Source organism: Cardiocondyla obscurior, linkage group LG15, assembly GCF_019399895.1.
Source record: "Cardiocondyla obscurior isolate alpha-2009 linkage group LG15, Cobs3.1, whole genome shotgun sequence".
Classification (NCBI taxonomy): domain Eukaryota; kingdom Metazoa; phylum Arthropoda; class Insecta; order Hymenoptera; family Formicidae; genus Cardiocondyla; species Cardiocondyla obscurior.
The window spans coordinates 584778-606709 of record NC_091878.1 but is presented as its reverse complement, the minus strand read 5'-3'; the positions used below and the strand labels follow the sequence as shown (position 1 = coordinate 606709).

Here is a 21932-nt window from a genome sequence, read left to right as displayed (position 1 = left end):
CGACTATTATGTTACGAACTACCCTCGCACTCTCGTACAATCTTCCGAATATCGGAAGTACATTAAGTGCAAGAACAATATATCAAGGCTCGGGCGTAAGATAAGACAAGCAGAAAATTCAAAGCGCAGATATTGCGCTGTAAAATCCGAATCGAATTTTGTTCACGCGGGCAACCGTGAAGTGAATTTAAACCAAGACGTTGATCCCTTTACCTTCGCTGGTAAGTGGAACTGTAACGGACGAGGTTTGAGGACCCTCGCCAACTGAAGTCACCGCCGCGATCGTGAATTCGTACTGGCTCCTCTTGTGCAGGTCCTCGGCTTGGTAGCTGGTCTGATACGCCGGCAGAGCCCTTCTGTGCCACTTGCCTTCCGATCCTAATCCGCGGATGTGCACATTGTAGGAGGTGATGTTGCCGTTGCTCTTCAACGGCGGGAGCCAAGAGACGATAATGGACGTGGCCGAGCTGACAACTGCCTTGACGGCAGCCGGCACCTCCGGCAGGTCCTCCTCGGTCACGCAATAAAGAGGCGACGAGGCGACGCCGTCGCCGGTTCTGGTGTACGCCAAAACTTGAATCGAATAATTGGTGTACTTCTCTAAACTGTGAAGCACCACTGTGAGCGCAGTGGTGATCTTCATTTCCGGTTTAATAGACTCCGTCAGCACGTCGGTGTTCTCCCACATGACCTTGTAACCTTTCAGGATCCCGTTCAGGCTGGAGTCGGGCGGAGATTCCCAGGAGACTTGTAAGGACATTGACGAGAGCGCGGTGCAACGCACATCTTGAGGGGGACTACTTGGCACTAAAACATTTCAAAGAATTTTATATTTTTAAATTATATTTTCAAATCCACTTATCTCTGCATTGCAGATTGCAGATTGCAGATCGATTATCAAAATTACATACGCTTATAATTTTTGGTACTTTATATTTAATAATTTATTTAAAAACGAGATTTTTTTTATACGTTTATAAGAATAATTAATTACGAAAGAAAAACATTATTTTTTATGTTTTAATGTAACAATTCTGCATTATGAAATAAACAGATTAAAATATAAATAAAGAGCAGCGTGGCGTGAAGCGAAGTTTTAACGATAACAATTTAATATAGAAACGCGGATATTCATTCACACGTTAAATTTAATGAAAATCACGAGGACGATGAACTGAATATATTTTTACGATTGCAATAATCTGAGAAATACGAACAGTGCGAATCATGAAAATCGTATTGCATTTAAAGCGTCAATTTTCGTTGCGCTCAATGGCGACGTGGCTGTACATACTTAAAGAATGAGTTTAGATGAAAAGTTTTTAAAAAGTCACGGTGCCTGTGCGAGACATGGGAATGTTTGCTCCTAGTAATCGAAAATATCAAAGTGCACTTGGAAGTTTCGTCGGGGTTCGCCATCCGGCGAGGGGGATGAGATTAAAGAAGTTATTCTCGAGGTGCGCGCGGGTGCCGCATCTGAATTTATTATTTACCCCGGAAAGTCGTGCAGCCGCGGCCGCATGCGGTCGGTATTCATGGCGGAATGCTTGATAGGCTCGCGAGAAGGCGCGAATATTATTCTCTTCATGAATTTTTGAAGCTCCTCGGGTCGAGTCCCGGCGCGAAAATAGACGTCTAGACGAGAGCTTTGCTCCACAGAACTCGCGAGAGCGACGATCGATCGCACCGGATACGTTAATTCCAATCCGCGCCCGATATGCATATTTTTATCGTCGTTTCGACTCGCTACGGAATTCACAATAAATATATATCGTTTTATCGAAAGCCAATCGTATCAAATTAATCTCGTTGCAATGTCGATAAACGGATTCAAAATTGACACCTATAACATATTTTTAGCATTACTTTATATTCGTAACGATTAAGAAGTTGTCGCTTCGCGTCTGTAGTGGGAATGTACTTTGCTTTTTCACAGCCGCTTACCGTCTTCGAGTGTCGATGCCACAACTTCTTGAGTCATGGGACCGGGTCCGAGGGCATTGAACGCTTGAACGACCACGCTGTAACGCGTAAACTTCTTCAAGTTCGTCAAGTGATGCTGACGTCCGGGCATGGATGTTCTTGCCAAACCCAGAGCGACGCTCGCCGTCGAGATCCGTCTTTCCACGGTTTTATACGTGTACTGCTCCGCCCCCAATCTGAATTTTGCAAGAGTGTTCGTTACACCTGGCTCGTGTGATTAATTAGTTTGCCGAAAGGGTGTCAACTGTGTCCTTTTAACCCCCAGACTTCGAGCAAAAGTTCAAAATTTAGAAAGACAAACTTAGAATTAAATTACTGTGGGAAAAATACAAGAATAATATGAATCTATGTATGCACATCGCACATATTTGACAGACAAGATAAACTTAAAACAGATTTACAATAAAAGAATATCTAGATCAAATATGTATTTTAAGAGTGTAAAGGGAGCTAAAAGTCTTTGTCTTTTAAATAAAAATTATTATAAAATAAAATAATATGTGACAAGAATAAATCGTATATATTAATTGCAGATAAAAAATATAATAATGGCAGAAATTACACACGTAATCGCAATATTGATTTAATATCCTTTTAACTAATAAGCGAGTGATCGAAAGAGATTGAAAAAAATTGATACCGGCCAGTTTTGTTTGCAGGAAAAATACTACAATAAAAGCGTACAGGAGTGATGTAACGCGACCGTAAAAAAAAAAAAGCTTATAGTTTTTCGAGGATTTGTCAGCGTTGCCCCAGGCGGATAAATAACTGACCCCGAGATAGCTCGTCGTTTATTAATGGTGCGTGAATTCTACGGTATCAGCTCTGTGGGTCGAAACACAGGAAGTTGGAGTTCTGTGTTTCGCGCGTGCTTGTATGCATGTACGTGTGCACGGGGAAACAAACCCCTATCTGCCGAGGTGCGTCGTTAAAATAACGGCGGCATTTTCGGTCGTTACCTGTGTTCCTTGTAGCCGACATGATAACCGAGTATCTCGCCGTTCCATAAATCATGATCGGGCGGATCCCAGGTGACGTTGAACTCGGTCGAGCTGATGGGGTCTACTTTGAGATTTCGCGGCGGACCGCCCGGCTTTTCTCCCTCAGTTGTTGTCTCTAAAATCTGAAAAGCCCATAAAGCCCTTTTTTGAATTCTCCGGCAAGTTTGTTCACTTTCACCGTTTTCCATTACGTTTTTTTTTTTTTTTTTTTCTCTCCGTTTAATTGCCAGCGACCCTTCCAACTGTTTCACAACTTTCGCCCGTAAAAAATCTGAATTTTAAAAAGTAAAAAGAATGATTGCGGTATTAAAAACAAAATTATTTTTTTCTTTTTAATGACTCGGACTTAGAGAACGTTTGGAAAATATATAGTGTAGTGTACAAGCCGGATCGTAGCCGTGGCCTCATGTTAGTGTTTAAGAAAATACGCGAAGCGCAGATCACGAATTGTAAAAAATATGGGGAAATAAAACGAAATCTCTTAAACACGCTAGCGAATTTTATCTCGTGGAAAAAAAAAGAGATGCAAGAGGAGCCGATGTGCCCGAAAGAGCAATGTGGAGCGCAATTTGAATCCAGGCCAGCGATGCGGTCGCGTATTCGAGAGGCGACAGAGGGAGAGAGAGTGAGAAAGAGAGATTCGAGGTGAGATAACTTTTTTTTTTTTTAACGCGCGCGGGAATATCGATCGGGCTTGGCTGCCGTCACCCCTCGTTTCCCGATTGTTTTAATTCTCAAGAGAGAGAAGGTATGACGACCGCGGCCGGCGAGAAAACGTTCGTTCGACCGAAGAGCAATTTGACTTGTAAATGCTTTCGGCCTGGTCCCCGATACCTACGTCGCTCGCTTGACTCCGACCCAGTTCGTTGTCCGCGTACATCCGAAACTGGTAAGTGACCGCAGGACGCAAACCACTCACGTGGCCGCGAGCACGTGTTCCCGGTACCGTCGTGTGGAACGTGTGGTCGTGCCATACTTCTGTAAAATTGAACGATTATCTTGTGATAATTTAAGTTCGACAACCAGAAACGTCGATCCGATAAAACCGCCGCTATAATTACACCCGACATTTATTAGTTTAATTTTTTTAACGTTTTAAAATGTGTATATACTTAGCGAACAAACACCGAACGAACAGCGAATACAAACGTTCACAAATAAATTTCTGCAAAAAAAATTAATTTCTGCAAAAATAACATATCGATAACACAGATCAGAAATGAATGCTCGCGTTCGCTGTGTTTTTTCGCGAAGTGTATAACGCATCTTCATATTATTATTAAATTCCGGAACAGTTACAGGATATTTCTGTTATTTATAATTCGCGAAGAAGGACTTCAAAGCGGCATATGCAAAAAATCTCATATTGTCTGATATTCATTAACTTATTTTCAATTTTTATAATTAACTTATCAGTTTTATAAGTTCATTCGCTTTACATTAATATTTCCTTTAACGTAGCATCAATTCATGCGTATTTATACATTACGATTAAGCTTACCCGATTCAGTTTTGTACTCTATTATGTACTGGGTAATCGGACTGTTCCCATCTTGACTAGTTGTCCACCCTAGATTAATGTGACGACTGCCCTTCTCGATCACGTGAAGATTTCGTGGGAAATCTGGAGGCTCTACGCGTTAACATAAACGTTTTAATTCTGTACGACCGAAAATATATCGATAAAAGCTTAACTAACGCGACTGCAATTTGAACCGTTAAATATATGATTTAGGGTAACGCTAATTTGATTTTAAGCATTTTAATTTTCTATTGAAATATTTCACTCGCGGTGCGAAGTTAGAATTCGGCAATTAGTTGGAAATTTTCGCCTAATTTCGGTGCACACGTCAGCGCGCGTCGCGTCCAATGGAATAATTTTCAGTTACGGCACGATTGTCGCGTACCCGCATTATGCATATTTCACGGGTTATCCGACGCAATACGTTCGCTCGAAGCGTATCTCATTTTGGAGAACACACAGAGAGCGCGAACCGCTAACTCATCTGTCTCGCTACGCGCGTACCTGCGCGGACGTACATTAAATTAAATGGACGCGCGTTGTCGAGTGCCTGTATACATTACGATAATTACATCCAGCGGAATAGCGTTACACACAAACAACCGACCGACTGACGCCCCGAAGGTATCACTGCGATAATTCACTTCGCAATAATTTCATGGACTTCATTGACTATCTCTCCGACAGAGAACAAACGATTATAAAGTGCCAGCGGTACGACAGTATTATAATATTTTTTTTCCCCTTCGCTACTATCAATGTGATGAAATAATTTTCACGTCTTAGAAGAATTGACGTGGATAGATGGCTTTCGAAATCTAGACGTTATAATTATTGTTTTCTCGTACCTTGGATGTAAAGATGAATCGTCATCTCGTCGCGGCCGTAAGCGTTGGATGCTATACAAAAGTACCGTCCGCTGTCCTCGCGACTAGTGCTGACGAAACCGAGAACGCTGACGGCACCATCGGTGGTGTTGTCTTCCTTCAGGGTATAACGATAGTCGGGCAGTTTAGGATCTAACTGGGAGCCTGCTTTTTTCCAAACTATCTTTAAGGGATGGTCACCTTTTGCCTCGCAACGCAACGAGGCGTTCGAGCCTAGCCTCGCAGTTTGATTGCGATGCTTCTCCACAAAATGCGCTGGCACTGTGGCAATCGAAAATAAAATTTTATTTATAACAAATGCAAGTTCAGACACAACAAATTATGAAAGTAAGAAATTTTTTTTAGAACGCAAGTGTATTGAAATTATTTAGTGTAATGAATTTAATAATTAAAATTCTTAAAAGTTTATTTGGAATGATTAATACAGCTAAAAAAATTTAAGAACGTAAAAAAAAAGTTAAACAAAAAGAAGAGATTAAAATTTTAAAGACATAAATTTAATAAAATATATTTAATAAGAAAAATATATTTAATTTGAACGTAAATTGAATTTAAGATATCACATTTTATAAAATTTTAACAATTATTATCAATTATTTTATTAAGAAATATTTTCTTAGTGTCTTAATAGGATAAAACGGATCAAATTGACTACACGGGTCAATCGTTACACTGTTGATAATACCTAAAGTTTCAGCAAAATCCAATTAGGGTTAATCATCAATTAGTAGAAGACTAATCCTTCTACGAGAAATGATGAGGAAAAGATATTTTATTTCATAAAGCTTTAGCGTTAGTATTTTCTGTAATTGTAGATATTAATGGAAGGTTTGATAATAACATTTTTGTTGCAACAAAAATTACATTTCTTATTATATGATATTATATTATTTAATACAAAATTAACAATATTAGAACTTTAAAATAAATTCCAATAAAATTAATTTTAAGTACAATTAAAAGTATTAGATTAAACGTACCGTTAACGGTGAGATAGACGACTTTACTGAGCCCTGCTCCGATACCGTTCACAGCTTCGCACAGATAAAAGCCCTCGTGATCTTCTTGAACCCGGCCGAACACTAGCGAACCGTTGGAGTGTATCCTAAGGTCTTGCATGTGCTCGTGGCTGGCTATGTCGTGATAATTGCCAGGCTTCTTGCCGCTGCCGCGTCGCCATGTGACCAAAGGCGGCGGGAACCCGTCGGCGTGACAATGCAAACTCAATCGAGGCATTCCCTCAGATGCGCGAGCGTCCTGCGGCTCCACCACCCATCGTGGCGGCACTAACCCACAATGCGCGATCATTAATCGTTTGTTATAGATCCCGATATGCGACAGCAACTGCACGTCGTGGTCCGGAAGATCCGATCACGTTTCAATCCACAAATGGTCGATAAAAATCACATTGCTCTACTTAATTCTAATTTAGCTTCCAAAATCGCGTAGAAATTTTGATTTATTTTTAAATAATTTAATCGATCAGTTAAAGTTTTGCCGAAGAGACATATTAATAAACATGTTTATGCATAAATGTTATTTGGAAAAAAAATTTCTCGTATATAAGAATTAATTTAAAAGAGAAATGCAATCTGCCGCTATTGAACTTCTAATCCTGTTGATTGCGTTTTATTAAGACGACTAAATTCACGTGGGAACATTCTCCCGGACCTCGTCGCACGTTTCTCTATCTAAGCTTATTGCGCTGAGGCAAGAGCTAAAAGTTCCCGGGGAGAGGAGATTGGCCTACTGCAACTTCCTACTTCAGCTGCCGCGAAAGTAAAGAGAAATAGGATTTGAAGATGCGCGAGAAAGAGAACTCGAGTGTCCTCTCGGGATTCCGAGCAAACGGTACAAAACTTTCGCTGATAAAAATTACGAATTGTCCCCGCCAAATTTATTGGCAGGCTGCTTCCCCTTGGTCCGCCTTTCTTCTCTGTTTCTTCGTTTCCGTACTCGCGACAAAGAAACAGATCGAAGACAGACGTTGGGAGCCAGCTAGCGAGATAAAGGAGAAGAAGTGCGGAGGGTAAACGATGCCAAACGTGCTTCGCGCGCGATGGAGAATTTTTTTCCATCAACGACAAATGGTAAAATAATGTCGGCGATTAACACCGTGATGACCACAGAGAACAGAGCGTTACACGTGATACGATAAATCGGTGCTGTGCGAATTCAATACCATATACACGAATGTGCACGATCAATTGTTGCGTACAAATATGCACAACGTGCGCGCAAAATGCGCGCCCCGTCCGAGCCGAACCTTTGTGTGCCGAATTATTCGCGCATTCATTTGCATAATGTGCATTTATACCCTCGCGAGCGTATTACCGTTCAATCGTGATTAATAATCGAAAGGCCGATTGAGCGAAGGACACGCGAATTGCTAAAGCGGCACTGTGCAGACAAATATGTTATTTCCCATCGAATAACAGCGATCCGCGTTAAAATCAACTAAGTATTGTAGTAACGCGCTCAATGATAGAGCCGCAAACTTAATCGTATGCAATTTATTTTATTTAGAAAAATAGCAGTTTCTTCAAAGGTCTATTTTTTAAATTACATTTTAAAGCTTTAGGAAATTTTCTTAATTCAAATACTTTAATCTAATTGTCTATATAATTCAAATAAATGCGATACTTATTTATTCCCCACGATTCATTAATAATTTTGCATCACAAAATTTATTATTTTGGCGAACGTTCGGATCGAACGAGGCTGATTCATTTCGGTGCGAGGCAGGGTGTATAGGCGGCATACGAATTTTCGGTGACGGTGAGAGCAAGGTCGAAAAAAAGAAGAAAAAAAAAAAAAAAAAAAAGGGGGAACGAAAGAAGAAAACGAAACACGAGGTGCGAGCGTCACATCGGAAAGTCGGTGCCAAGGGATTAGTGGCGCTCGGGACCAAATAAGAGAGAAAAATAAACTGAAAAACGTGTCAGTGCAGATATGCGTGTGCTGGGTGAAGTGAACGTGAGTCGGTGCTCCAAATTGAACTACAAGATTGCTGCTGCTGCTGCTGCTGACTGCCTGCCTGCCTGCCTGCTACTGCTATGTTGCCCCTGTTAGCTCGTCGTGGTCCAAGACGGAGTAGTGCTATATATGCGAAGCCGAGTTTCGTGAAGTGCCAGTATTGGCCCTCGCATGCAGCACATATTTCATTCTGGGCTACTGCGATCGCATTGAATACCGACAAGCGCGCGGACCTCACATATTTGATTTCTCGTTTTGCTTCTACTTTTTCTCGCGGAGAAAAATCTCTTCGCCTTTAAGTATTAATGTTTCGTCGGGTGCTGACAGGTGATCCCGACGCAACGTCGAAATTCATCTCGGAATTAATACGTTTGAATTAGCAATGCATTTCTTAACTGGCACGAAAAGGTTTAAATAAGATTTATTTGTCATTGTCGGGCCAAAATCTCGAGTGGTCTGGCGCCGCTGCGTTTGACGCTCGCGATATTAATACGGGGAATATATGCGATCGCAGTACTTAATTATCATGATAAGGGACGGAGAGTGAGAGATGCAAGTTGAACGGTGCGCCCGCGTGTTGTTAGATATGTATCTAGATAGAAAATATATTACGAGATGACCCGTAGGGTGAAATAACGCTATATTATGCTGTGCTCAAGTGCGTTGGTGCGACGGGCTTGCTGGCTGTGCGGCGGCGGCGGCGGCTGCTGCTGCTGCTGCTGCTTCGTCATTTCGCGCGTATCATCTCGTAAAAAGTACACTAGAGCTGCATTTATCCGAACAATGCCGTTGCTCGTTTATCCGACTGGCGAATTGTCCTGTGCGTCTCTCGTGAATATCCGGCTAGTGCTCGCACGCGATGCATTTAAAATAAAAAAAAAGAAAAGAAAAAAATTCGCAAGTATCTCGAATTTAATGAACAAATTTTGTGTATGATATCATCGAGAAATATTTCCTCTGGCTCTTTGTAAAAAAAAAGGCACGACGCGCAATGCAAAATACTGAAATATTGAAAGTAAAAAAAACTATTGGAGATGTACTTCGACTCGAAAGTTTCAAACGCGATACGTGGATTATATTCGCGAGAGTATTACCCAGAGTGTATTACCCAGGAGAGATCTGTCAGATATTGGAAGTGTCGGTCGAGTGACTTTAAACGGCGTAAAAGTCATACAAGAAAATATATAGTAAAAGTTATTTCAGACATTTGCATGAAATTTTACATTTTTTATAAGCGAAAAAAATTAAAATATTATATAAAAAGTGAAAAATTATATGCACAGCAATTATAAATGATTAAGTACGTCGCGAACAAACGAAACTGACGAAACGCAAGTAGCAAAAATTCGCGGAAGGAGGATTTAATGCAACTTTCATTGTCACTGTCAGATTCACGTTCGCTAGTAATAACGTGAGTACGATAATCTCACTTTAATGGCGCATCACAATTTGTGGAGCGGATATTACTTCGTAAATTAAGAGTATATTACTTCGCAAATGCTTGCTCGCGTGCGCGCACGTCAATTCCGTGGAAATTCGATATCCGTCGATATTCCCGTCGCGATATCCGGATATTCGGTTCATCTGCAAAATCCGAACGCAGCCCTAGTATGTAATTCTTACTTTATGCTACTTTTCGACCGACGGCTGCGAGGGCGGCTGCTGCTGCTGCGGCGGCTGCGGCTGCGCTTACGTGACGACGATACGGCAGCGGCGGGTGAATAAAGTCAAAGGGCAACTTGACATTTAGATTTCGGAAACTTGTTGTTCTCTGTTTAAAAAAAAAATTCTCGTTAGAAAATTAATCTCATTTCCTACTGCGGCATTTTATCGTGCGTGCCAGTCGCGTTGGCTGATTGTTCAGTCGGCAGTAGATAAATACGCTATATGGTCAGACATCTCCAATTTTCGCGAGCTAAGGTTTTAAATACTTATCCAATGTAAAAACGTTATCGCTGCGTAAACCTTGTGCAGCAAAAAAAAATTTTTAACGTACAATAGAACATTTTATGAAAAATATTTAGAAATTTTATAAGTTCAGTCTTTTTTTTTTGTCCTCCGAACTTGTTCGCCCGTTGCCGCTGCATCGTCACAAAGACAATGGTGCGCTGCCAGGTGCAAGACAGTGACGTGAAAAAGAGAAAAAAGACAGAGGAAAAAAAAAAAAAATATGAAAAACACAGACTCGGTGCAGTTATCCGCGTGGTGCAGTCTCTTTACTTTACCACGAACGATCAACTCGGCCGTCCAGAGGACCTCGGCCACCGAATTGCGTGCCAGGCAAGTATAGTTGCCGGTGTGCGCGGCGGTGACGCGTTCGATAACTATGGCACTGGAATGGGCGTCAATGTTGGTTACGCGCAGCCCAGGTGGTGTCTGCGAGTGCTGTCGAAGATCGTTAATAGTTGCGGCAGCGGCGGCGGGCCCGTAAACGGTGGCCGCCGTGCCGGAGGTGGAAATCTGTTCGCCGTCCTTCGACCAGATGATCGTGAACGGCGGATCACCCTTCTCGACCATGCAGGTCACCTGGGCCCGCAGACCCTCCGACAGGTCCTTCTTAAAGCTAAAGGGAGCTATCGTGGGCGGAACTGCACAAACAAAGAGAGAGAAACAGGTGATTGCATATGCCAATAAACTTTTTGCCCGAACAGCTTTCCATCCTGCCGGTGCTCGTAGCCTCGTGCCTCCGTCGTTCTGGACGCCGTCACCTAGATGCCTGAGAAAGTTTATTTCAATTTCATTTAAGATCACAAGAAGCGGTTCGTAAAATGATCGAAATGACTAATTCGTGTCGTATCGTCGCACGAATGAAACTTCCATCGTCGTTCACAGAGCTCAAGATTAATTCATCGTACTCGACAGACAGAAACAGTATCGGGGCAAAATACGCCGTCGAGACTAGTTGCAGTTTGACTCGTCGAGGGTAGTTTCACGAATCGATTAGCAACGACGAATCTACGGTCGCGTTCGGTTATGCAGTCTTGTCTGAGAAGCCGCTGAACGCCGGAATTTAAACGCACCTTTGATTTCTTCCGGTTCATTAGAGTCGTCGAATAATAACGTTCTATATATAGATAGCAAATGCATTAACACCGAAAATGAATCGCCAATATTGGCGGTATACTCGACTTACATGACTCCATCATTATGAACAGAATTAGGTATTGATCGTTAGGCAGACCTCGGGAGTGACGTTTAATTATCCTCCCGGCGATACGCCGTGTCGTATTTTGTTGTGTGCTCGCGTAAGTGTATTTGTACTGGAATTAAAATAATATTGAATTAAGGACAGAGAGATGTGAAATTAAAATAACGCGCCAAGAAATATTGCATTATTCCATCATCGCCGAACAAGATGGAAAAGATACGCGCACGGATCTCGACACGCGCGGTTAATATTAATACCTAATATTCGCTTACGCGAGACGCGCGTTTCAAATTTATCCCCCGTTTATTTCCCCGTGAAATTTCCCGCGGCGCAAATAATTATCATTTATTCCGTTTTACTCTTCTTCATAATGACCGCTATCCGCGCGTAATCGAGAACAATTGGCGATATCTTCCCGCATCGCCGACAACGAAAGGGCCGCGACCCGTGACGGGCGGCGTAAACTGCGTTTCCCGAGTTTCGCAACTCGAAACGGGTACGTGTGCCGCACGAGTGTTTCGACGCTCGCGTATATTCTGCGAGATACACGAGCGGAGAAAACAATCAAGCGGAGCTTTGAGGGGTGGAGAACGGAGGGGAGAATATACCTTTTCGTGCCCGGTTGTCGACTTTTCGACAAGAGAGCGCAGAAGGGAGGGTCGGGTACGTCGCGACAAGCGTAATGCCGCGGAACGACAATAATAACTTGCCTCGTTGCACCGCGCGCGCGATACATATGTACGTATCAGAGAGCGGAGAAACGCGAGAGCCCCGAGGGTATTAGAACAGAACGCGAGCGGTTGTTTGAGAATAATTGAGAAACCGCGGGAGCGGGGGAGAAGCAGATAGTACGGAGTAACGTGAGTAATGCCCAAAGAGGTCCGTTGCGCGTATATACGCGACGATACATACGTACATAAATGCTCATATATATGTACGAAGGTGGCGAGAGAGGGAGAAAGGATGGGAGTTTGGACGCGGTACGGGAAAACGCGGTCTCAGGCAGGGTAACAAAGAAGCTCCTCTTGTCGGAGACGCTGGGGTTGATAAATTTTGTCGCATAGTTTCGGCAAGTGGAGCGGAGACGCGCGGGAGCTTTCTCCCTCGTCCAAGATAATTTGGCGGTCGACGGTCCTTAATTGGCGCCTGACGTTATCGATAGCGAGTACGTGACGTTAATTCGCACCGGCGCTCGATCCCTTTGGATTAAAATAACGAACGCGCAACGAGAACGTGATTTTACAGCGTCGAATCTCTACGAGGTCGCGGCGGTGGCGATCTAAAAGCGATTTGAAAAAAAAATGTTGAGAACGTGATTTAAAGCAGATTTGAATTCCTTCGTGGCGTTTTGGCGCTTGACATTTCTGAAAAACTCGCGGAAAAGCGGAAAAAAAAAAAAATCATTATTCCGAAGAAACTAATTTCCGGCCGAGCCATCATTCGCGAGTTAATTTCATCCACGATCTGTTTATTCTTTACTTGCCAACGCAGACGTAGTAATCACCCTCGGGGTGACTCGTTCTTTCGCTCGTCGTCAATTCGAGCGCTTTTAATGCGCACGCCACCCTTGCCTGGGAAATGCAAACACGCGGGTAGCTAGGGGGTCTCGTCTGTTGACAAGGGATTGTAATACACATCGCGCATCGACGAAGCCTTGGTCGTGTACACACGTGCTTTTCTTCTCGGTCCCTTTATAGTGATAAATATCTCGCCTCCATTTTCATGCTGTCGCCGTAGCGAAACGATGGCTCGATGTAATCGCGAACAAGTCCACGGCGTAATTTTTGGCGGAGCTTCACGCTTTTCACGTCCGATCGTATCCCCCTCGTTGGTTCGCGCTGGAAAAAAAAAGCCGCTAGATCGTTTCGATGAGTCGAGAAATGTTTGCTCGAGAACATCTGCATTTCGTTTTGCTATCGGAGACGAAACGGTTATTATTTTCCGTTCGATTTCGCGGGATCGGCGTGAGATCGGCGAAATCGAGTGGCTCCACTTGGTGCGTCGATTAACAGCAATCATCGTCCCTTTCTCCCGTCATACGATCGCGGTACATTGTCGACAAGCCGTCAACGAGAGCGCACATATCCGGCAAGAGAACTTTTAGCGGAATAAAAAATAGAAATATGGAGATTGGTAAAAAAAAAAAAAAAAATCAAGATTAATCTCCCGACGTTTCAAGAACGACTTTTACAAAGAGCATAAAATAATATGGTCAATATGTACAATCTACCTACCTAATAGTTTACATCTAAATGTTCGACGATTAATTTAAATTAAAGCAAAAATGTAATAGAAGACTAATCGATGCAAAACGATGTAAAATCGTATAAATTTTTTTTTTTTTTTTGAACGGAAAAATTGAACGGAGGGATATTGGCTGCAAAGGGACAAAGGGGTTTCCGGCGTGGTATTTGATGATTTGGCCGATTGCTGCGTACCATGGACCAAGAGGGATGCTGTGCGGGACGTTTTGGCGGCATCGTTGCTCGCCACGCAAGTATAGTTGCCGTTATGCGCGGTCGACGCGCTCTGTATCCTCAACGCGAGATCGAACTCGCCAATCTGATGCGTGGTGGCTTCCCGCGGCTTCAACGGCCTGCCGTCCTTCAGCCAGGTGATCTTCAAGGGTGAATCGCCCTCGCTGACCGCGCAGGTCACATGGACCCGCGCGCCCGCTTGGATATTGACGGGAAAGCTAAACGGATCGATTTTAGGCGGTACTGCAAATTACAGGAAGCACGAGAGTTTATTTCACATCGCGACGACGTGCGTCATCGGCGTCGGCGTCGGCATCGGCGTCGGTGTCGTAAAGAAATTGAGCCGAGAGAAGAGGAATCTCTTCGATACGCGAGATCGAATCACTATTGATTATGTAATATTAAAAAATAAAAAATCTTGACTGTTACGAAATGCTGATCTTACTTTCCACGTTACCGAATCGACTTGATCCACTTTTAAAACTGTCTCAAATAATGTTAAAAGAAACAACATGAAATTTAACACAATTGTATAAAATAGTTATCCCAGTAAAAATATTTAATATATTAATATTGTGTAATTCGATATTCTCTCGACTCAAAAGATTTGTATTAATAGTACATGAGGAGTATTCAACATAGCGCGATCTAATTTTCTCGAGAAAAAAAAAAGGTCGCGAGCACATTTTATATATCCTACCTGCATGCTTTGCTCGATGTGATCGCAGCGTAAAAGTCATGCATCTGAAACTGTTATTAATCCAAGAGAAGCTTTCAAGATAAAATCGTACGGCAAAAATTGTACTATCTACTTTCTCAAACACTGCTTGCCATTAGAAAAATCGTAAAAAAACATTTTAATATTAAATAGTGCTATTTAATAAAGACCAACAGCGTCCCTGGTTAATCGAGATGCTAACGAATTTTATCACATAGTTATCGCTGCAAAAATGGATGTCTGGTCATCATAAAAAAAAATCTCTCCGTCTTTTCAATTTAATAAACTTTATAAATTTAATTTTCAACATCTTTAGATGCTTTAAGAATATTAAGAATATAAACGCGTGGGAAGTTCTTTGCGAAATAATTTATATCTTGAAATATTTTAGTACTTTGAGAGAGAAGTCTTACAGCTGTATGGAGAGCGTCTCTCGTGGCAGACGTGATGTGACAGAAGGAGACGAAGGGGAGATTTCTTTTTAAATCACAGAAAGTTCACCGCACTTTCTATCATGCACGAGGCAGAGAAGTCCCGTTCGATCTCGCAAAATAAAACATGTAGTTGTAGTTCTTCCATCTACCATCCAGCTATATTATACTCGCGGGAACGCACTATATTATACACGTGAAGCGCTACAAATTTTCGTCTCTACAACGATTCTCCGTGGCATTGAGCCAGGATGACGCGTATCGAGAGGAAAATTGCCGTTCGCTTCGATACGCGAGATAAAAATCTACAAACCGTCCACGATTCCGCGCGCGGCTATCAATTTAAAATTCCACTGCGAAGACACACACGTCGATCGCGCTTTTCATCGAAACGATATCTTTTAACTAGCCGTTTGCAAACGCGATTAAATAATTTAATTTTGATATTTGCTTTATTACGTTTTATTATAATTTCCGTAACTATTAGGAAATATTTTCTGAATTGAAACACGAAGCCAGGCAGCGGTAGAAAACGCGACTTTTCTGTTTAACGACGCGTGTTAAATCCGCGAACGACGTGGTGCATCGATGAGCGATTTCTTCCGAGTCGACTCGACGTCTCCGGCACTTGATCGCGAAAGCATTTGGTCGCGATTACAGCCACGACGATTGACTCTGCCGCGGAAAATTCCGGCGGAGCTGATCACCGAACGACGACCCAGACATACATTTTTTCTGGGACGCTGTTGTTTCAATTCAGACGGGATAAAAAATTTTTTGCAAACGTACAAAACTGGAGAGGAGAATTAAGGGAAATTGATATGTATGTAGGAGCAAGATAACTTTACCTTTGACTTCTATGTGAATGGTCTGCGAATCTGAGCGACCCTGCTTGTTCTTCGCGGTGCACGTATACGCGCCGCGATCTGTGCTGCTGTCAACTCTATGCAGCACGAGCGTGCCGTTCGAAGACACCTCCTGACGACGACTGGTCGGTAAAATTTGACCATCTGCAAAAGAAAAAATGTATTAGCCCTAAATTATAAGAAAGTTCATCTTTTCATCTTTAAAAAATAAAGGCGACAAGCAGTCTGAGCAGTCGAGCACGTGTTAGGAAGGTCCGTACGCGCAGTAAACTTTGTTAGTTAATTATTAGGTAACGGTGGAAATTAATTTCCACTCGGGTAAAAAAAGCAGCGAGACATATTAAAACAATTATTAAACTGAAAAAAAATTAGAGAATTGAAATATAAGTATACATATTTCGTAATTTTTTCGAATATTTTTCTTTGACTCGCGATCAAGTGCTTAATCGAAAGTGTCGCGGGGCCGTGGAGATGCGATATTTGAGTTTAAATTATGCATTTGCTTTCTATTGCAATACCGCACGAATCGTGCGACCGTGGCATTGTGGAAATGCGGTTTTCCACTGATTTTGCACCACATTGGCGACTTCACGGCGATGCAGTCAAGTGTTGAATACGCTTCCATAGTCGGCAACCGACTTTGAAATTGTTATCGAAGCGAAGCTGCCTCGATATTCAAGGAAGCAAAATGAACACGAAAATAACAGCGTGTAGGTATGCACAGCGTGTAATAGTTTTACTAGGTAAAAGGTACTAGCTAAAAAAGTTTGCAATAAATATTATAAGCTATTAGATATTCAAACGATTAAATATAAAATGCAAAAAGTATATACAGCTTAAAAAATATAATAATTTAAATAAGAATTAACGGCACTTGAATTTCCGCAAAATAAATGTAATATAAAGTAACTAATATAAATAAATTATAAATATAACTTTGTTCAACTATCAGACATTTCCGTAGATATTTAAAAAGTAGGGTACAACCCTTAATGGACCAAATAGCCGAAGGTGGTCGTGCGTGGTCGCGACGTCGACGAAAAGAGAAAAGTTGGTGGAACGATCGTTTGAAACTTTCGCGAAGTCGAGTTCATCATTACGGAAAGGAACGCTCCGAGCTTCCGCCGCAGGCAAAACGGCCACGATCTCAGTCGAAATAAAAGGATTTTCTTCGCTTTCTCTCGATATTACGCGTCAGTTCGCTTTCGCTGATCGACGTTAGAAGCTCAAGGAGAGAAAAAAAAAAGTTTGCCTCGGTTCGCACTCGCCTTTTTGAGTAAAAATCTTCGATAAGGACAAGAATTTTCTGCGGAATGGCTGACTTTTCATCGGTCGAAGACGCGGCGCGGTCGTTTACTTATGCGCTCCTTGCAGCTTCCGGAGTATTTTATTCTTCGCTAGCGCGTTTAATTTTGCCAGCCCACAGCTATGGTGTTTGATGGAACAAATGAGAGACGCGGCACGTAAAAGTCGACGGACTTGATTAAAACAAAAAAAAAAAAAATTGAACCAGTTCCGTTCGTGGTTTAGCCGCTGGATGAAGTCGAGAGGCTTCGAGATTTGCTCTATATTACAAAAATGTTTGTTACATATAAATATAAAACCACGTTTTGCTGCAATATTTTTATCGTATTTTTTGTGAGCTATAAGCCACGCTAGTCTTCGTTCGAGCGGTGTCTCGATTAATCAGATTAGCAATAAATATTTCCCGAGTGGAAATTGATTCCAATCGTTACCTAATAATTAGCTGCAAAATCAGATCAGCTAGATGAACTTTCACTCGGGATTTTAAGGAAATAATAAACTACGATGTTAAAACCATGATCTGGTACGACGACAAACCTTTCTCCCAGATGATGCTTGCGATCGGGAAGCCCGCAACGGGACACTTGATGACCGTCGTTTCACCGGCCACGGCGGCGTAGTTTCCCATCGGTCGCACGTGAGGCAGCCCGTAAATATTAAGCCGGGCGGCGTGATGCGCTTTCGCGACGCGATTCACCGCCGAGCACCTGTACTCGCCGCCGTCCTCCACCCGCACGGCGCTAATGTTCACGTGAGATATCACGTCGCCGTGCACCGTCACGTACTGGCCTATCATGAATCTGTAAGCAAATCGATTTCGCTACATTCCACATATCGGTGACGATAAGAGGACCGGCAATATTCCTCATACTCGTCACTTACTCGACAGAGAAGCTTAAAGTAAAATCAATAACTCAGTTTCCACGAGTCGTACTCGTCGCGATCTCGCTCTCGAAATTTTTTTTTTTTTTTATTAATTTACGAGAGATCTATTTCCGACGTTGATCTCGCATTAAGAGAAAACACTCTCCTCGTAACGATTCCATCTTCTCGATGAGATTATTTTTATCGCAGCTCGCCGCCGGCGATAATAATTCGTCGGCGAACCGCGGAAAGACGAAATTATCTCTTTCCCCGTCGCCGGGTTACTCTCGACTTATGCGAACGCCCGTTAAATCCATCCCGGCGCGGAATCCGGCCGGCTTTTAAAAACGTCCAGACTGAACAGCGTGATTGGTAATTTTCCTCTCAATTGGTTCAGAGAATCGAAGCCCGCGGGGGCCTATCGGAGGCTTCCCCACGGGATCTACCTCCGACGGATAGAAGCCTGCTTCCACAACGATTTCCCGACGATCTCGTGTAATACCCCGAGGTTAATAACCGCGAATAATCTCCCTGCGTGCGCATCGTCCGTCGATTTTTGGCATTATAAACTCTCCGTTCGGTAGGAGAAAGAAAAATAATAAAAAAAAAAAAAAAACGACGGATCGGATTTCGGAGCACGCGCGCGTCCGCTGTCATCTACTTTCTTTGTTTCCCTGCAAAGTTCTCCACGTTTGCGTGGAGAAAATTGCTCGTCCTACCTGTCGTTTTGCGGAAGAGGAAACCCATCTAGTGTCCAAGAGAAGTGCGGCGTAGGGTTGCCCATCGCGATGCACTTGAGCGATACCGAGGGACCCGGCTGCATCGTCTGCTCGATGAACTTGTACAGAAGTTGGGGTGCAGCGTCTGAAAATTCATAGTTGTTGAAAAATAATTTGTACATAAAAAAAATATAAACGCAATTATGAGTCAAAGATAAAAAATTTTTTTTTTCGTGAATGTTTTGTAAAATATTAGTAATTAATCTGTTTCTTTGGGCAACTAAAAAATTTATTTTAAAATTGCGGTTTGATAATAAAATAATAAAATTGTGAGTAGTCGTAGCGTTCTATATGTATTGATCGAATTCTTTAGATAACCAGCAATATCTGCGAAAATAACTGGAGGGATTGCGATTTTATGACGATGGAAAGAGTGTTTACTTTCTCTCGGCGGATTGCGTAACAATATTTCCACAAGTAAACCACATCGGTTGCGCAACAACCAGTTGCAGCTGTAGGAATTTTGAAATTATGGCGTGCACCACGTCGCAATGCGTCTAAATCTATCCTACATACATGCGCGTAACTTGCGCAAACTGCGAAAAATATTCGGAGAAAATCTCCGTGCGATAGTCGGGATTTTCTTTAAATTGTCGTCGCGTAGAATAAGAAAAAGAAAAGGAAAGTGAGAGAAAGAGAGAGAATTTTTCAAACTACTCTCCCAAACAAACTCGGTGCTCAGACAAACGTGACACCGAGATAAGAAAAATGGTGCGAAAAATGCAGAGAAAATTGTGAGAAAAAAAAAAAAAGCAGTTTTACGCAAGCGACAATCACGATGTTACATCGGAGCCTGCGATTGATCCGAATCGAGAATTATGATCTCGGTAAATGTCAACAAGTTGGTTAGATCCAAATCGTAGTAGTAGAGAAGGGAATGCGAGTCAGCTTCCGCCGGAATGTCGCAATCCTGCCTGAATCAGGTGCACCCAGCGCAGCGCATACGCGCATCCGTGGACCACGCGGAATGGGAGACAGTGCGGAGGCTCGTCTGCGGCGGTTATCGCCGTGGAAATGTCCCTGGGTCGCCGCAAGGCAGCGACGCGGGCACGAAGGGAGGTATTATGCACGCAACATTTACATGACAACCCCAACGATGCGCGCGAGCGGAACTATCGATCTGCGGTTTGACGCCTGAACTCGAGTGCCGCCCGGTGAATTAACCCCGAATTATAGAGCCGACAATAACCCCGCGGCCGCGGCCGGGCCGGGGTCGGGTCGAGATGATTGTTTGCCCTGTGGCGTAAATCAGAATACCCCTTTCTGTCCGTACATCGCGTGCCACGCCCCGCATTCGCGGGGTTCCGCGTCGCGTTGCCCGTGAACCCCTGCGTTATCACTTGTCGGCGTCAAGTCTGATTCACTTGCAGTTTCATTGATACGAAAGCCGACTGGGTCATCAAGCTCGCGGATAGATTTAGATATTAATATTAAAAGTCATTAAGAATTTCGTAATTTTTTTCTCAATATGTGATAGAACATTTTTCAAGATTTTTTTTCTTTTTACAATTTTTTGCAACATGCAAGTATTAAAATAATTTTTTTTACAGACTAACGTAAACGTATTACCTTTGTGAGAGATAATATCGTGAAAAGGTGTCACGGTTTTATTTCTTCAAGTGATGATTTGACGCGTCTTTCTATTTTCGACTTCATTTATTTACGAATAAAATGCTGGACGTACAGTAGCTTAAGAGAACACGAAGTTAAGTACATAACTAACATACGTAATGATAATTGAGTGATGTTCTTCGTGACGCAATTCCGAACCTAGTTCCATCAAGCAAAGATGCGACCTACTTTTACGCGGCTCTTTATTTTCGCTCGTTTATAACTGGCAAACTGTTATAGTGCTCTGACATTTTCATTAAAGGTTAATCAATTTTATATCGGTCAAAGAACCTATCATTGAAATTAAGCTCTATTCTGGAGCGTCGTGCCATTCCTGAGAGCTTTCATTTTTTTTTTCTTTTTTTTTCAGCGCAACAGTAATACGCTTCTCGTATCTCTCTTGATACTGTCAATACGTGGTAAAATGTTCCATTAGTTTCAGCGAGTCATACGTCGATTGTGTGTATCGCTTTCGTGTGTGGCGGATTGGTATAATCCTTGACAGATTTGCAACGACAAATGCTCAACAACGTGAATTCTGCCATCGACATTCATTCGCGCGACTTTGTTGCGAGCCGATTATTCCGGACCGGGCTTTGTGTCATTAATGTATTTAAACAGCGCAAGCTGCCTGCGATTCATTAAGACCGATGATTTCGACGTCCCTCGTTATTTACTTCGACCGCGCCGATTCGACGGCACGCCGTCAACAAGGTGGAAGTTTGCCAGAATCAAGACCGAAAAATAATTTAACGCTTCGCGCGACCGGCCCGGTTTCGCATTTAATATCGCGTTATCGTAAAATTCACGGGCGCGTAGAGAGCGGCGAAGTTATCATTAAAATATCATCGACATTGTCGGTCGCCCGGACAGTCGATTGGAAATAAAAATCGAAAGAAAAATAAGAAAAAAAAAATAAAAGCGTTGTGACCGTTTCTCAAATTTGTTGCATTTGTATGACACTATTTACGAAACTGATAATTAATTCTAAGATCACCAGCTGAAAGCGCAATTAAAGTGACTGAGATAAAAATTTTTTACATTCATGCAATTCATGCAATAGTCAAAGCTGCAACGAAATATGTAGTTATCTGTGTGTCGTGGATGCAGATAAGCGTAGATTTGAAGATTATCCGGGGATACGCGCACTTGCTACAGGACGATATTCCGTTTCTGTAATCTAGTGAGACGCAGGAAACAGTTATATATACGTATAATCCAAGTTTAGTTAACCCCGGCTATCGGCGCGCAACTTAGCCCGGGACCCTATTACATCAACGTCGCTTAGTACTAACCGCGATTTAAAGCCAGCCGCCCACTGCCGGTTTGCGCCGGCTGCCCGCGATGGAGAAAGAGACGGAAAA

At 42.6% G+C, this 21932-nt stretch overlaps 1 protein-coding gene across 2 annotated transcripts in view; it reads right to left on the bottom strand.

The window, feature by feature from the left end:
- Positions 1–21932, bottom strand: part of LOC139108591 (cell adhesion molecule Dscam2) — a 126267-nt gene that overhangs the window by 7508 nt on the left and 96827 nt on the right. For both annotated transcript variants that reach the window (XM_070667015.1, XM_070667016.1), the window contains 11 exons: positions 18898–19042; positions 17852–18114; positions 15992–16153; positions 10595–10957; positions 6374–6679; positions 5355–5654; positions 4486–4617; positions 3823–3962; positions 2943–3106; positions 1945–2159; positions 214–807 (listed from right to left, as the gene is read on the bottom strand). In XM_070667015.1, the coding sequence (XP_070523116.1) occupies positions 214–807; positions 1945–2159; positions 2943–3106; positions 3823–3962; positions 4486–4617; positions 5355–5654; positions 6374–6679; positions 10595–10957; positions 15992–16153; positions 17852–18114; positions 18898–19042 (2784 nt within the window). The remainder of the gene's footprint in view (positions 1–213; positions 808–1944; positions 2160–2942; positions 3107–3822; positions 3963–4485; positions 4618–5354; positions 5655–6373; positions 6680–10594; positions 10958–15991; positions 16154–17851; positions 18115–18897; positions 19043–21932) is intronic.